Source organism: Phaseolus vulgaris, chromosome 3 (assembly GCF_051622355.1).
Source record: "Phaseolus vulgaris cultivar YP4 chromosome 3, ASM5162235v1, whole genome shotgun sequence".
Taxonomy (NCBI): Eukaryota; Viridiplantae; Streptophyta; class Magnoliopsida; order Fabales; family Fabaceae; genus Phaseolus; species Phaseolus vulgaris.
The window spans coordinates 40,162,463-40,179,554 of NC_143500.1; the positions used below are offsets into that span (position 1 = coordinate 40,162,463).

The window sequence follows — 17,092 nt, forward strand, 5'->3', positions numbered from 1 at the left end:
GAGATCATTAATATATTAACGAATTACTTAAATCCTAATTTTAAATTTTTATCCAAATCGGTAAATTAGAGACAAAATTACACTATTTTTTATTTATTGAAAAACCTTATTATCTAGTGAAACCAATTTATCATCTACCTCCTCTTATAACATAATTTTTGTTTATCAAAACAAATTAAAATCACGATTCATGCTTTGACTTAGCAAAAATATATTAAAGTAGAGACACTTAAACGATTCATGCTACCATAATATTTTATAACTTACATTTACTTTTCAACGATTGTTTCTTTTTCATGTTTATACATAATTTTTCCTTACGTAAAAGATAATGATATTGTTATATTCAAACGAAATCAATTATTTTGCAAATACTTTCCAATAGAGATATCTGCATAAAAAATATTATGACTATAATAATAATAAAAAACTATTAAAATATTTAATTTTATAATTACGTTAAGACACTTTAAATGTATTTTAAAAATTATTATTATAATTAGTCAATTATATTTGATGTTTTATCTATTAAAAAAATAGAAAGAAGAACTTAATGTCATAGGTAGAGTCTGAAGGTTTAAATTTCATTTCAACAGAAAGCAACGGAAATGAGAAGGAATTGATCAAAGGGAAACAGAGAAGGCAACAGAAGAAGTTTCCGCGTTGAAATAGTGGAGTGGGTGTTGGCACGGTGTTGATCGAAATCGGAGTGGAGTGAAGTGAATTATGCTGGCGAGTCCGAGAGCACCACCAACAGTAACTGCTCAGCCGCAAGAGTCATGGGAATCAATGCTCCCAGGCCCACCCAGCCGCAACAACTTTGGATCCGCAGATCTGAGCCCCCACGGCCTCATGGCATTCCCCTCCGGCAGCTCCATCTCCATCGTCGATACCCGTTCCATGCAGTTACTCTCCTCCTTCCCCATCCCTCCCCCGCCTTCCTCCGCCGCCCCCTTCGTCACCGCCCTCCGCTGGTCCCCCCTCCCCCTCAGCCGCCACCTCCTCTCCTCCGAGCCCTCCTCCAACCACCTCCTCCTCGCCGCCGCTGACCGGCAGGGCCGCATTGCGCTCCTCGATTTCCGCCTCAAGTCCGCCATCCTCTGGTTCGACACCGACTCTAAAAAAGGAGTCCAAGACCTCTGTTGGGCCCAGGCCCGCCCCGATTCGTACCTCCTCGCTGCTATTAACGGACCGTCTACTCTCTCCCTCTACAATGCCTCCACCGGACGCTGCTTTTGGAAATACGACGCCTCTCCCGAGTACTTATCCTGCGTTCGTCGCGATCCTTTCGATTCGCGCCACATCTGCGCCGTCGGACTCCGCGGCTTTCTGCTGTCTGTCGTCCTTCTCGGAGACACCGACGACGCCGTCGTCATCAAGGAGCTTCAGATTCCGACCGACTCAAGTGAATTGGCTAAGTTCGAGAGAGACGCTACTGCCGGATCGTCCACCTCTGCTGTCGTTTCGCCTGCGGCGGCGGCGTTTCCTAGCTACGTCGCGAGGTTGGCGTTCTCCCAGCAGTGGAGGCACATTCTGTTCGTCACGTTTCCGAGGGAGTTAGTTGTCTTTGACTTGCAGTATGAGACGGTGGTTTTTTCCACCGCGTTGCCGCGGGGTTGCGGCAAGTTTCTGGACGTGTTGCCTGATCCGAGTAACGATTGGATCTATTGTGCTCATCGTGATGGCAAGCTCAGCACGTGGAGGAGGAAAACGTAAGCATTTTTCGTCTTCAATTAGTTAATTTACCTTTCCTCTGAACTCAGATGAGTATATATGTAACTGCACGCACGCGTCGGCAAGTACACTGCGTAGTGTAGTTGATGTGTGTTGGTGGTTGCAAGGGAGTAACAGAAATGTGCTTTGGCAATACGTATATACTGGCTATTCGTTTGAAAAAAAATTGCATATCTTGTTTCGCAAATTTTGATAACTTTGGTTATTGTAAGTGAAGAATCCATGTGTTTGAGATAACTGTATGGAGATGCTGCCATTTGTAATGATATCCTCCTTATTTGAAGCTGTTCCTCCCTGCCCCTGAGAACTGAATCACTTTTAAGTGAGGTGGTCAAATGATCAAGGATAATCATGAGATTTTGATGATAACTTCCTTTATTGGAGTTATAGGCCTATTGTTTTTCTACTTGTAATTTGCTCTCAGTTTTCAGACTGGAATAAGTCTATTAATCAACTTTGATTTAAATGTGCATTTCCTTTTTTGAACTGCTTCAGTAACCATATTGAGTTTGCTTTGTTATAAGAGTTCGTGCTCCTACAAATTATAATCATCATTAGGGTTTGGAAAAATTTATGATATTTTTTGTTTATGATTTTTTTTTCCTTCTCTTGAGCTATTTTTAAGTTTCTAAGCTAAGCTGTAAAACAGGTTTTCTTTTTTAACTTTATCAAAGTTGTGTAACCTTTTTTTTTTCTAACACTAAGACATACACTTATCTGCTTGTGTTCACAGTGGGGAACAGGCACATTCTATGTACTCATTGGAGGAGTTGATGCCATCAGTCGGTACCTCTGTCCCTTCTCCTTCAATACTCTCTGTCCTTTTGTGCCAATCAGATTCGACATTTCAGAACATTGGCAAGGATTATTCTGATGTACCTAGTTCTCCTTACCTTCGTGAGGATTTTGATAATCCTTTTGATTTTTGTTATGAGTCTAATATTGTTTCTAAGATACACTTGATCTCCATTTCTGATGATGGAAAAATTTGGAACTGGCTCTTGGCTGCTGAAGGGCTCGCAGACACCCAAAAGGATGATAAGAAGTTAGATTTGGTCAATGATGACCATAAAGTATTGTTCCCTCGGGCCAACTCTAACACCTTAGCATCTTCTTCTGGTGGACGGGACCTAAATGTAGGCAACAATAATAGAAGCCGTTTGCAGAGCTCAATCTTCGATCAGGAGGAAATTTCAATGAAGGCAAGTCCTTACTTACAAACTTGCTTTCCTTTGGTGATTGGTCGTTCATAACATGAAATGAAGTATTGAAGTTTTAAAATGTTAATTATAATACAACAAAAGTACTTTGGATTCTGGACAAAAAGGGGATCAGCCAAAATTTATATTGATTCTTGATATATTCTTATGAATTTTTGTGATGATAATTTGTAGGTAAGTTTATTAGGTTATTTTACATTATAATATATTGATACACCCACTGCAACTTTGAAAGATTGTGGTGGAACAATTGTGTTTAGACAAGGTAAAATGTATGTATTTTACATTCCTCATTAGCTTTACACTTTTATGGGATAGAAAAGTTTTTATGGCTTTGCTTTGTTGCCGAGACAATGACTTCTTCAAGGGAACCTTCATATCTGATGTGCGGAGAGGTGTAGGAGACCCTGCTTACATTGATGAGAAGTCTTTCTGAGGAGGATAACTTATTTTATTCTACTTGCTATACACCTTTCCTTTTCACTGTCTAATTTTCCTCGTGTCTTGGTTGGAGTTTGTGTACTATAGGTCATCTGCAAGAACAATATCTAGTTGATGTTATAGAGCTGAATTAGAGGAGTGATGGTGTACGATGAAAAATTTCTTACATGAAATACATGGTTTGAAGCAATGGGAATACGTGAACGGGAATCCATATGTAAATTCGAGAAGGTGCACAAAATTCTTGGGCATTTTAATGGTGGTATGTAAAATGAAATTAAAATAGAAAAAAGAAAAGCTAGCATACCTGATGCTGAAGGCTCCTTGGAATGTGAAATTATGGAGGAGGGTAACTGAATATAATATGCAGCCTCATCATTGCATGTGCAGGAGCTGTTTCTGGATTCAAACCCATGAAAAATAAAACCATAGATGGATATATTGAAAACCCCTTTGATGATGTTGGATCTGCTACTAAAATGGTGTGGGGGTGGCTGGAGGTTTTAGATGGTGTATTTTTTATATGGAAACTTATTAATCGATGGGGGATAATATGTGAGATTAGATATCTCCACCAGTCTACCATAGTTTCCCTGACAATATGCTTGGAAGTAGTCTATCTAACTTTGTGGAGGAAGAAGCAATTCTTATTTTTGCCTTAAATCAGCTTTACTTCTGGAGTAGGTCAAGAAGTAACTTTTATGACCCGTGGTCTTTTGAACATAAAATATGGTAATGCATTGTTGTGATTTCCTTAGGTTTGAACAGTTGATTCTATTCTACTTAAATATCATTTTACATTGGATCAAGCAGATCAATCAGTCAAGCATTGACGTTGATGAATCTGGGGAACAAATCAAGAAAGAAATTCTAGTTCTTCAAATATTCCTACGGCCTACTATATATGGTCTGGAAGATTTCAGGATTAACCTAAAAGCTCAACATTGGGTTTTCTTTTCAATTGGATAACTAATCTAAGGCAATTATACACCGATTCTTGACTTTAACACTCCTTCTGAAAAATGTTGGGGTTATTTTAGGTAATTTAAGTTACCTACACTATGTTATAATATAGTAAAATTAGGTGTCACAATGGGCTATAATAGCTGCACAATACCCTAATATATTTTTTATTTACATATCATATGCATGCAAAAAATGAAAAAGAAAAAGAGTTTCAGTGTAGAAGACTTTTGTTATGAGCTGTATTAAATTATGTATGTATTAATTATCAAATATTGATACATGTGAGAACCAATAATGCAAGAATATGGCAGGAAAAAAGTTATATTTTATATAGATGTTTTCCTTTTATATAATTATTATGTGGCTGTGCAGTAACTACTTTTAAAAAGTAGGATAGTGGCGCAGTTTGTGAAGGACTGTTTGGGGCTGGGCTTGCTAATTGTCAGTGTGCAACTAAATTTAATTGGCCTAAGGCAGTTCATCCTGTTCCTAATTGGCAGATCCTACGGCAAGGTTAATCAAGTTTATTTTACCTATGAGAGAGCTTGTTATGTGTAATATAAAATGAACAATAGCTTATATATTCAGTTATGAATGCCATTCCTAGGATATCCTTGTATTTTTTATCTCCAGATTTTCAACCTATTGTAACTGTTCTGGATCAAGTTTGGCTACCATTAAACATGATACGCAATTACAGTTTTATAATGAAATCAGTGAGCAATGGTACAGTACCTTCAATTTTGCACCTAATTGAAGATCAATTTCTCCAGTGAGTGGGACACACTATAGATATTGATCTTTGTGCATAACCATTCTTCCCAATGTACTCTGTCTTCCAAGAAAATAAAGAAGCTATAGAAAGATGCTAAAGTATAATATTGGTCAAAATGTAATTAAGTTCCTGCCATCATTTGTCCTGCATGGAAGTAAGCATTCCACCAATGGAATCTTTTTGTGAGAGGACGATTGTGGGGGTCAAATCTTCCAAACCTATGGTTGGAGTTCTTATTATTTGACTTATAACTTATGTTTCATGTGATAATCTAAATCCTAACTTTTATTTGCTAATAAACAGCATCTAAGTGCAAAATAACACCTATTTGGATTTCCTGTTTTAGTTTCAAATTTTAAGTTGAATAATTCTGCGAGGCTTCATTTGTTCCTTCTTATTTTCTAATGCAGATGAGCTTAGTTGGACAGCTTCAGCTTCTTTCCTCAACAGTGACTATGCTGGCAGTCCCTACCCCTTCTCTTACTGCTACCCTGGCCCGTTAGTTTATCTTCCCACCAATTTTGTAAATTTGTTTGAAACTTTAAATATAGTGGTTATTATTCATACATGTTTCCTGTGTTGATTAATGAAATAACGTTATGTGAAGGTGGAGGAAATTATCCAGCAGCAACTGTTCCCCTGGTTGCTTTGGGAACCCAGAGTGGGACAATAGATGTTGTTGATGTTTCAGCCAATGCTGTTGCTTCAAGTTTATCAGTTCATAATGGTACTGTTAGGGGACTACGATGGCTGGGAAATTCCAGGCTGGTTTCATTTTCTTATACTCAGGTATAAATTAAGTACTTATGTCCGAACAGATTTTTCTTTATGTTAATTCCTGCGTTGTTTCATTCTTTCTATTACAGTTCTTTGTTTCTATTTTGTAATTATTTTTTCATCTTATCTCCCTGTGAGATAAGCTTAATGATTTGATCTTACTACTTAATACCTCCTTCAATTTAGAATTTCATACTTTTCTAAAGATTTTTTTGGTTGTTGGTCTTTTGTTATGCACATTCTTTTGGATTCAGGCTAATGAAAAATCTGGAGGATATATTAACAAGGTAGTTGTTACCTGCCTTCGAAGTGGCCTTAACAAAATGTTCCGAGTTATGCAAAAGCCAGAACGCACACATATAAGAGCTTTGAGAACATCTTCATCTGGAAGGTGAATCTCAAATCTAAATTTTGTTACTATCATTTACTTTGTGGTTTAGTTTCTGAATCATTTTCTGGTTGCATGCTTTTCTACTTCTATTTTATATCTTGTAATAGTAATATCGAAAACTTTGTACTAGGAATATGGAATTAAGTAACTTAAAACGCTAGAGTTTTATGGGATCATACTTTGTTCAGGCATATATGCTTTGTCTATCTCACCTTTGAGATCTTGGTAAATGTTACATGTCCCTGGCTGATTGTGCAAAATGGTGTCGTACAGAATGTTGTAACTTGTAATCCTTGCTGTTTAGGGGGCTGTTGGAACTGACTCAACTTATTTTTTGTTGCTGTTAGTGAACAGTTTGGATGTTTAATTTATTTTAAAAGGTTTGCTTCATTTATGCCCTTTTTTGTTTTTCACATCCACCATTTTGATTGCTAGTAACCGGTCTGTGAAGATTTTCTATCCATCAAATATTCTAAAACTTCTATTTGATAGCAAAAGAAACAAGTTCCCCCCACCCTCCCTCTTTTTGAAGGGGGAGTCGATGGCAGCAGTATTAGTTCACTTTTGTCTAACTGTTGTACTAAATGTTTATATTTCCTTTCCATCCTGGATTTGTTATCTTTTTCCACCTTATATTAACGTGTAGATTTGTGATTGCATCATGGCTTTAAATAGTTGGATATCCACAATATTTCAGGTATCTTCTAATTTTGTTTCGGGATGCGCCTGTGGAAGTTTGGGCAATGACTAAAAATCCCATCATGGTAAGTTGATTTATGTACTTGAAATCCCTACTCTTTACCTCTCCTCTAACCTGCTTTTGCCACTTCCATTTTTCCCTTCGTTTCTAAGTTTTCCTTGACTGTTCTATGGCACCTTTTTTCCTACCTTTTATGGAAATGCTTTTTTCCCCCCTTGATATATAAAGGAAAAAACTATTAGGAAGGAATAGACTCATTAAGTATGTCTCTACCTGAGACTAACATCATATTGACTACACATGGATCCATTTGAAATCATAGTACCTTGATTTCCTTTCAATCCAGTACTTCGATTTCATTTCAATCATATTGACTACACATGAATCCATTGTCTTCCGAAAGACTCATTAAGTATGCCGCTACTTGAGACTAACATCTAATTCATACATCAAGGATCAGGGTAACTTCAAAACATCCAATACCAAGTGTCTAGCAAGACCTGATGTGTATGAACTCCCTCATCAATTTCCCCCCACCTGATATCTTAGTCTATGTGACTTAGATCATCGGTAAAGCTAGAAGATCTCTGTTAAACTAATATTTTTTATACTTAATGTACCATCAAACAATACATCAATTTTCATACAATTTTCATCATTCACATGCAATACATACCATTCAATCACATAACATTTAAAAATTCACAACATTCAAGAACTTTTCCAACATAAAAAACATAAGTTAATTTCCAAACTATCAAAATCTAATATTTCTATCACACAACATAAAATTAAACAATTTCATCAAATAACACCCCTGCAAGAGAAATTGAAACTTAGGACCATGTCCCCTCCTATCTAGATTTTCTAGCGTATAGTACTAGTGAAAGTTAAAGTTAGCTTCCCTTACCTTTGACTCTTTATTCCAAAGAATTTCTTGTTCAAGCAAGGGAGTCATTTTAATTTTAGGGACCTAGAGCGAGTTATCTAAACATCACCAAATTTCAGTATAAGGTTAATCAATTTGAGAGGAACATGTTTCTTAACTGATCTCACTAGGACTCATGACAAAATCATAAGGAAAAACAAAGAACAATAGATCTTTAGAGTTGATAGAATCTTACTTTGATTGAATATCTAATCGGGTAGAAATTATTCCTAACTCCTCAGCCATTTCAGGGTGTAATTAGATTTTGGAATAGATGGAGGGAAAGTTAGAGAGAAGAGAAGTTGGGAGAGAGAGAAAATATGAGAAAATGGGGGGTGCAGGTTTATGGTGTCACAAAACATCTCACCAATCTCAATAAAGATCTACAAAACTCCCTTCCCTAGAAAGACCATTAGCATCAGGCAACCACCAAGAAGCTAAGTAACACTCTAATGAACTTGGTAGGGAACAATAGGCCAATAAAAATTCTGGCATATCTTTCCAACCAGATTCACCAAAAATCTGCAAATTGAGAACTTTACCAACGCCCTTTAGCATTTCAATTACTTCCAAAGCCTCTTAAAATTAACTCAAAGGAACTTCTGAAGATCCTTGGTACAAACCTATTCACCGCCATAAAGCAAACAAATTATTCCATAGAATGGAAAAACTGCTGAGCAATGCAAAAAAAAAAGGGAGTTATTTTAAGAACTTGAGTGCATGTAACACAATAATTAGGAGACCTGAATTTGGAGTAAAACATTGTTAGATATTTTACCTAGTAATTGATTTCCAAATTGGTTTATCTAAAAGGAAAGATTTGTTGGGAGATGAAGGGAGAAACTGCAAGTATGATTTGCTAGAAAATAAACCTAATGTTCAAGGGACCAACCAAATCCCGTGGTCTGGATTTAGAAGTGACATGATTGATTTTATTGAGACCATAATTTAATGATTTTCCTATCAAACAAATTTAGAGCAAACAGTAGAGGCTAGAAATGTAAGTCAGATTAATAATGAAACCCGAATCATTGGAGTAATGTGCAAATTGTACCCTAAATGTGTTCGAGGTACTTTTATCCCAGATAACATTACGTATATTCTAAAGTTGGGCAAGGATAAATATCGTCCTCTAAATTTGCTTTGTATTTAGTTGTGAGTGAATAGCTCCTTTTAGCAGTTGTATTCTGTTAGTTTATTTCAACTGTCATGAGATGTTGATTTCGGTGCTTCAGTTAGTTACTATCATGGTCAGGTTGTTATAACTGATTTGTCAGTTGAGCTTTTTTCTAGTCTATATGTAGTTTCCACAAATTGGTAAACCGAAGCTCATCACTCATACAAACTCAGTATAATCCATACAAAGTTTTCCTTTCTCTTTTTCTCTTAGTATGAGTGGCCATACCTTCTTGCAGATCTACATTTTTCTCCTAATATTCCTGTTATGATTGCACGCAGAACTTGGTTATCACAAACTAATTTCCTGTTTTCATGATTGATGACTTCATTTTTTTTTTCCTTTATTTCAAAGCCCTGATTTTTAGATGTTTTCCTTTTTAATTAGGAAGGTTAATTATGATATCTGTAGAATAGTTATTATTTGTTTTGGTTGACACTGCATGTTCTCTATCTAGATATTTATAATGCTTGCTCTACCTATGTAGCTTAGATCATTAGCTCTTCCATTTACTGTACTGGAATGGACTCTTCCAACAGTTCCACGTCCTTCTAATGATCAAACATCTGGAGCATCAGATGAAGCATCTAAACTCTCAAAAACTTCCTCTTCTGATTCAAGTTAGTTGTTTGCTCGAAGATCCTAGATATTATCAGCATAGTTGCTAATCTAGAATTAATGATTCCTTTCTTTTTGTGCAAGATTAGAATAGCTTATGAGTTATGAGTGATGTTGATTTCCTTAAGCAGAGGGTACAAGTACAGAGGAATCTCATGATGACACGTCTGAAAGTTTTGCATTTGCTTTGGTGAATGGGGCACTTGGAGTTTTTGAAGTGCATGGTCGAAGAATTCGAGATTTTAGGTGTGAACTTGTTCTATGCTAAAAAAAGTTTATTACCACAATGGTGTTGCTTTAAATGATGTAGAGCTGTTTAATATGCATTGATCATTATTTAATCATTGTCAAAGCACAGGTAAGTTGCCTTGTTTTGTCTTTTTTTTTTCTGCAGCTATTACTTATTAGTAGTTTATCTCTGTTATAATATATTAATTTGCTGTGCTTTTTCATTTACTTTAGAGTAGTAGTCATTAGTCTGCTATAGTTGGGTAGCAAAGTGAAAGGGGCCTAGGCTGCTACAGGATTCGAAGGGCAAAATGATTTTCAATAGCAGCCATTGTGGAGGCAGTAGTTGTTTTTTGCACACTATAGTGTTGCCACTTGTATAAAAGTTTTGAAAACCCACTTTTATTGGGGTAGTCTAATGCTTTTCTTGCTTTAAAACTTTATGTTCCTTTTATATTAATTTTAACATATTTTATCAGTTCTTTTACTTTATTACTTTGTTCTTTGCTTGATGGTCACTGAGAGTGTAAATTGTGACATGACCATTTATCATAAATTTCTTTAATTTAGGGTTTTTCTTTGACTGTTTGTATTGTAATATAAATTGTTGTATTATAATAGTAAAATAGTGACAACCTGGTTTTTCTATCCTGCTATAGCGTTTAAAGAACTAGCTGATTTGCCTGTTTCGGGATTGATAAATATGCAATACTTCCTTTATGGTTGCGTTCTCTGATTAAGTTTTCCACAGACCAAAATGGCCTTCTTCATTTGTATCATCGGAGGGATTGATAACAGCAATGGCCTACCGCTTGCCTCATGTGGTATGAATCATCACTTCAGAATTCATTATTTGTATATCTATCTAATGCAATTTTGCTCTAAATTGAATGATAATTTTAACCAGTTTAGTTTTTCAGGTCATGGGAGACAGAACAGGGAGCATAAGATGGTGGGATGTGGTGACTGGACATTCTTCTTCATTTAACACTCACAGAGAAGGAATCCGGCGAATCAAATTTTCACCTTTTGTTCCAGGGGACCAGAGCCGGGGGCGTATTGCTGTTCTGTTTTATGATAATACTTTTTCTGTATTTGATTTGGTAAGATGGGAGTTCACTTGATTTTTGTTTTTATGGATCATTTGTGCAATTTAATTTATCTTTCATCATGTCATACTTGACATATATATATTCGTACATCTTATGCTATAAGCATCTTCATAACTTTGGTTAATTCTAATCTAACATTGGTTTTTAGGGGGGATTGAATAGTGATAAACTGAATATTATTATGTGGCTTAAATATGTTTTTGGTTTATGATAAATTACAAATTTTGTTGTTGGTCCCAAAAATGTTATCTAAATCACTCTATTTCATTATTTAAACCGGTATCTAATATGCTTTTGAAGAAAAAACAAAGTAAATTTTTTATTAAGGAACCAAAAACAAAATTTAATAATTTATCAGGGACAATAAACATTTAAATCTTATTATATTAACAAATATGCTTGCGGGTTTTCATTTTTCATCAATCTTCTTTAGCTATTTGGACCAGAAAAAGTAAAGGTTGGAAAGAAATTTTCCCTTTTTGAAATGCTGAGAACGTATATTGTAATTGTTTGATCATAAATCCCAACATGCTTTTTTGCAGGATTCGCCAGACCCCTTAGCAAATTCACTTTTGCAACCCCAATTTCCGGGAACCCTTGTATTGGAACTTGATTGGTTGCCCTTGCGAACTGATAAGAATGATCCACTGGTGCTGTGCATTGCTGGAGCAGATGGTAGCTTTCGTCTTGTTGAAATTAATAATGTGTAAGTTCTACAAATCACTCTCTAGTCAGAAAATATGAGTTTCTTTGTATTATTGTTATTATTATTATCAATATAAATATGATTAGTGGTCGTAATGGTGTTCTAAATCTAATGACTTGGACTGATTTTTAGCAATTCTGAAAGCATTCATCTTGATGTTTAAATGTCTAGATCAAAACTATGCTTAGATAAATGACGTGATGCCACCTAATTGTTTTATTTAAATCATCTATCTATGTTTTTGTCTATATAGGGGGACATATCCTGTAAGGTCACGAGAGGTAGGAGTTAATCTAAGTCATACAATCATCCATTGATGGATAATTTTATTTCAATTAATTTAATCTTATCCTCCATTTTAAATATATAGCCTGGTATGCATCCTGTGTGTTCAATGTTTAAGTATTTACGTTCACGTGCAGTGCAACAGTAAGGGACATTTAGTTCATTAGATTTCTAACCTTTTGGAGTTTTAGTATTCTCTTCAAGGTGAATGAAATGAATCACCAAGTTTTTGTCATCATCTAGATCAGAGCTAATAATAGCTGTTCCAATTTCAGGGGTTATAAAATGAACTGACCATGTGAATTACACGTCTTTCTTTTCATGCAGAAATGATAAACGATCTGGTTATGCACTCCACATCAGAAATACAAAGGATAGATTCCGGTCAATGCCTATATGTTGTCCCATACTTCTTCCTTCACCACATGCCCTGGTAAGTATACCGGAACTAAATTTGCTGAACTAAAATATATTTTCTTTACTACCAAAGTTTTATACTCAACTCCCACAGTGAATGTCTGCATTCTATAGATGAAGCACATTGTGAACGCCAGATTTCATGTGCAATGATGGATATGAGAAGTAACATGAAAATATTAAAGACTGAAATGGAAATGATTTCATAGAGTGTGAATCATTTTGAATTTCTCATGCCATGGCAATACGATATCTGTTTTCATTTAAGATCAACAAATTTTCTTACTGAAAAAACAAATTTAAATTGCCTATTCCCCTTTCCTTGAAAATAAGTTAACCATAGTCCACGTTTAGTCTATGTTTCTATAATTCATACAAATGGGTTTTTCTTTTACACGTTCTTGCAATACTTGTACAAATTTTACTGGTTTTGTATAAATTACGATTGCATTGGTCATCAGCTCTTTATGATGTATTTATTGTACTTCGTTTTAATATGTATTAATGTTGCTAGGCGTTGCGCATGATCTTACAATTGGGTGTTAAACCTTCTTGGTTTAATACTTGTAGTACAACCATAGAAAAGAGGCCTCACTTACTTCCCGGAACTCCTTCACCTACAGGGGATCTTCGTACATACATGATCAACATACCACCCCTTGGCGACTCAGTTGTGCCAGAGATGCTTTTGAAAGTATTGGAACCATATAGAAAAGAAGGTTTATATCTCTGCAGAGTTTAATAATGAAAATTCTTCCATTTGCCATTTTTATACTTTTGGTGTTTAAAAAACACTACCAATATGTCCATTTCTTAAGGTTGCATGCTTGACGATGAGAGAGCAAAGTTCTATGCTAGTATTGTGGATAAAGGTTGTGCTGCAAGGTTTGCTTTCGCAGCTACTATATTTGGTGAATCCTTAGAAGCTCTGTTTTGGCTACAGCTGCCTCGTGCACTTAAACATTTGATGAACAAATTATTAAGAAAGCATCCACCAAAAGAGTTCACAGCGGCACCTATCTCCGATCTTGATAATGAGACATCTCTATTATCTCGGTTATCATCAAAAGGAAAACCGACAGAAGAAACAGGGAGAGATGAATTGGTACGATGTATTACAGTTTCATTTAAGTTTCTATTCCGTGACATTTCTTGCAGAGTCCCTCATTCCAATTGTTGAAAGTTGTTGTTAAAGTTCAGTCAGATTCTTTAAGTGACTGTAGCTTTCTGGTTAGCAGAGTCAAGGTCAACTAAGGCTATTGGCTTTTGACCGAGGAGAGCTGTGGAAAACTGCTAGTGAGCGAATTTCTTGGCATGAAAAATTAGAAGGTGAAGAGGCTATTCAGAAACGTATTCACGAGTGAGTAAATTCATCATTTCTTTTTATTGATTTGTTGGGAGTGTCAACATATGGCTTAGTGACGTAATGTTAGAAGATATTTTAGTACTGCATTATTTGAAATTATAATATCCAAGATATCGTATTTGTTGTCTTTCACTCCACAAATTGATATCTTGTTCCAAACAGAAAAGGTACTGCTGTGACAGAAACCACTGAAGTTTCTTTTTTTTACTATTATGGGATTATACTCTAACTGTAATACTCATTTTTTTGGCGCTACCAGGCTTGTGTCTGTTGGAAACCTAGAAGCTGCAGTTAGTTTATTGCTTTCTACACCTCCAGAGAGCTCTTACTTCTATGTCAACGCTCTTCGTGCTGTTGCTCTCTCTTCTGCTGTTTCAAGGTCTCTTCATGAACTTGCAGTGAAGGTGAGTATATCTGTGGCATGCTTGTGTTTAGGCATCAAAATACAAATTCTAATTAGTATCCAAGAATATAGTCGATCTATTCAGTGTATTATAACATCTGATATAATTTTTAGGTTGTTGCAGCCAACATGGTGAGGGCTGACAGGTCACTCTCTGGTACGCATCTTCTATGTGCAGTTGGAAGATATCAAGAAGCGTGTTCTCAGGTCAGGCTGCACTCATATTTTTTGTTTATTTTCCCTGCTTTATTAAATTAACTATCAAACGGATGCACATAGTTTAAAAGGTCTCTAAGCTGGTTTCAGTTTACCAACTTGTAAACAGGATCCTGCTTGCTTGATGGTATTACTTTTTTGTGATTTTCAAGGGCACATTTTGTCATGAAAATTTAGTTTTCTCCATTTAGATGATAACCAGATTCATGATATATCATTTTATCTAACATAAAAAGAAAGCTTATGGGAAAGAGTGGCTGCTGAATTTTAGTGTCAAGGAAGTGAAACATCTTATTGTAAGGTAGTTCCTTTTCTGTGTAGTATAAGTTCTACTCTGTAGCACATCTGTCTGAATTCAGTGTAAAATAGTCAAGACAAAAAATGGTTAAACTGTTAACATTTGAATGTAACAGACTTCGTTGAACTACATTCTCTTCTAATATCAATAATTTCTGGAAAATCATATAATGTTTGTTTAAGATATCTTAAAGGTGGCTTTTGAAAGTTAATGGATCACATTAACGACTGAAATCTGCAGATGCCAACTTAGCGGCAGGAGCTGCTAGGCATTGGTAATTTGGTACAACATTAATTAAGGGGTCTTCTATCGTGTGCCTATAGACACATGATAGGAAATAAAAAACTGAATATTTTGTCAAAAAAGGATTTTCATTTTATGAAAAATACAAAAAGTAGATCTATGAACTACAAAAATAAATCCTTGTTATGCAAGTTCAACCGAGGAAGATTTCTGAAAATAGATCTTAATTAGAAATTTTAGATTTGTTGGAAAATTCAATGTATAGTTAGTTAGATTTTGCAAATTTAAAATTAGTAGACAGGTTATCTCTATAATGGGCTTGATTTTCTAAGAGAAATGCAATGGCATATCTTATGCAGCTACAAGATGCTGGGTGCTGGACTGATGCTGCAACCTTGGCCGCTAAGCACTTGAAGGGATCAGATTATGCAAGGTTCTTACTTGTTCTTGATAACAGACTTTTTGTCCACATTAACTTCAATATGGGACCAAACATAATATTGACCGACTGAAATCCACTGACTAAATGACAAAATTAATCATTAGATAAATTCCGCACTAGTGTTTATATCATACATCTCTAACTTATTCTGTTGTCTAATTTCGGGAAGAATCTGAATTCTTCCTTCAGGTTATTGATGACAGGCAAGTGGAAATTTTTCTAGAACCATTTTTAATTTTACAAAAAAATCAACTTTTACTTTCCAGTGATTGTTGGCTCCGCATTCATATGAAAATAGCATTTCTATTGAGTATCATCATGACTAGAAGATCTTCCCTACGTTTTGTTATTCTTACAGGGTGTTGCAAAGATGGGCTGGACACATCCTGCACACTGAACATAATATCTGGAGGTACCACTGCTTTTCTTTTTATAAATTTTATCTCTTCCAGGACTTTTCTGTATTTGATCTCAAATGACCCAATGCAGGGCTCTAATTTTGTATGTTGCCGCTGGTGCACTGCAAGAGGCTTTGGCTGCTCTTCGTGAGGCTCAGCTGCCTGACACAGCTGCAATGTTTATCCTTGCATGCCGTGAAACCCATGCAGAAATAGTTTCTACTAACCTTGGTATTCGTGACGAAGAATCAAGTTCATCAGTCAATGATGAGCTACTAAACTTGCGTGCTTTAGATCCAAAGAATGAAGATGTCATCGCAGTTGATGAATATTTTGGACAATATCAGAGAAAATTGGTGCATCTATGCATGGATTCGCAGCCTTTTGCTGACTAAGTGTAGGAGGAGCTATCAAACTTGCGTGCTTTATGAAATGAATTCAATTTTCTCATTTATATTCATGGAAGAACTATTGGATTGATCAACTCTTGCCATGAAAAGCAGTCTTGGGCTGATTCCCATTCCAGTAGCACCTGGAGCCTGCAATTTTTTTGTGTCAAAGGATGGATGCTTTTATTGCCTGTGTTGTTGTAAAAAGTGTATAATTGAGAGAGGGATGGCATATAGCGACAAGGAGTCTTGGAGGTTGGCAGATACCAGAGTCCCTTATGAAACACATTGCTATTAAATGCAATTAAAATGATTTACTTGAGCTTCTTACTTAAAATTTGCAATTACATGGGGTAATTGACCCCTTTTAGCTCTTATATATAACATTTTGTAGGCAACAAATCATCAAATTGTATTTGTATTTGATTTATAGGACACTGAAATGGTTGCATCTATATTTGCATGCAACGTGAAAATAGTATGTTAATTCTATTGTGTTAATTAATTGTTATACTCGATTTTTTTCGGTGTTGGATGAGTTTACGTGCTTCTCACATTAATTTGCTTACTGACGGTAACCAATGTTACGTTGCCTTTTGACGACAAAAAAGTATATTAGCAAGTTCTTTGCTACAACCTAAAGGAGAGTTTTTTTATGGAAGAGTGCCTTCATGCTTGGAGGATTGTTGATCTTGGCGGAAGCTCAGTGGAAGTCTACGAAGAAGGCCCTCTTAGGAGGTGTGGTGGTCTTGGAGGTGCATGCTAAGTAGAGGTGTGGTGGCCTTGGAGGTGCATGCTAAGTATGAAATGAGAGTAGTGAGACCATATCTTTTTGGTAAGGTGAGAATTGAAGATCAATAGT

At 35.8% G+C, this 17,092-nt stretch overlaps 1 protein-coding gene across 7 annotated transcripts; it reads left to right on the plus strand.

Moving 5' to 3' along the window:
* The first annotated feature begins 552 nt into the window (after positions 1 to 552).
* On the plus strand, positions 553 to 16,731 carry LOC137807552 (Transducin family protein / WD-40 repeat family protein). 7 transcript variants are annotated; one of them, XM_090300873.1, is made up of 21 exons: positions 611 to 1,712; positions 2,468 to 2,609; positions 2,749 to 2,936; positions 5,547 to 5,634; positions 5,744 to 5,925; positions 6,168 to 6,304; positions 7,002 to 7,068; positions 9,597 to 9,729; positions 9,859 to 9,973; positions 10,707 to 10,779; positions 10,876 to 11,058; positions 11,610 to 11,773; positions 12,386 to 12,491; positions 12,990 to 13,194; positions 13,294 to 13,580; positions 13,714 to 13,835; positions 14,101 to 14,245; positions 14,359 to 14,451; positions 15,361 to 15,434; positions 15,802 to 15,855; positions 15,933 to 16,731. In XM_090300873.1, the coding sequence occupies exons 3-21, from the start codon at positions 2,931 to 2,933 to the stop codon at positions 16,234 to 16,236; spliced, it is 2,538 nt and encodes an 845-aa protein (XP_090156999.1). In that variant the 5' UTR covers positions 611 to 1,712; positions 2,468 to 2,609; positions 2,749 to 2,930; the 3' UTR covers positions 16,237 to 16,731. The 7 variants fall into 7 exon arrangements, 3 of the variants coding, with proteins under 3 accessions (XP_068464338.1, XP_090156998.1, XP_090156999.1); XR_016519836.1 differs by having other exon boundaries at positions 553 to 1,712; positions 2,468 to 2,936; positions 13,099 to 13,194; XM_068608237.2 differs by having other exon boundaries at positions 553 to 1,712; positions 2,468 to 2,936.
* The last annotated feature ends 361 nt before the right edge of the window (positions 16,732 to 17,092 follow it).

Bases quoted from the DNA above. Each gene is read 5' to 3' on its own strand.
- LOC137807552 (XM_068608237.2), top strand. From the start codon at position 727: ATGCTGGCGAGTCCGAGAGCACCACCAACAGTAACTGCTCAGCCGCAA. The intron at 2,937-5,546 runs GCAAGTCCTTAC...TTTCTAATGCAG, and splicing joins AGGAGGAAATTTCAATGAAG to ATGAGCTTAGTTGGACAGCT. The intron at 13,836-14,100 runs GTGAGTAAATTC...TGGCGCTACCAG, and splicing joins ATTCAGAAACGTATTCACGA to GCTTGTGTCTGTTGGAAACC.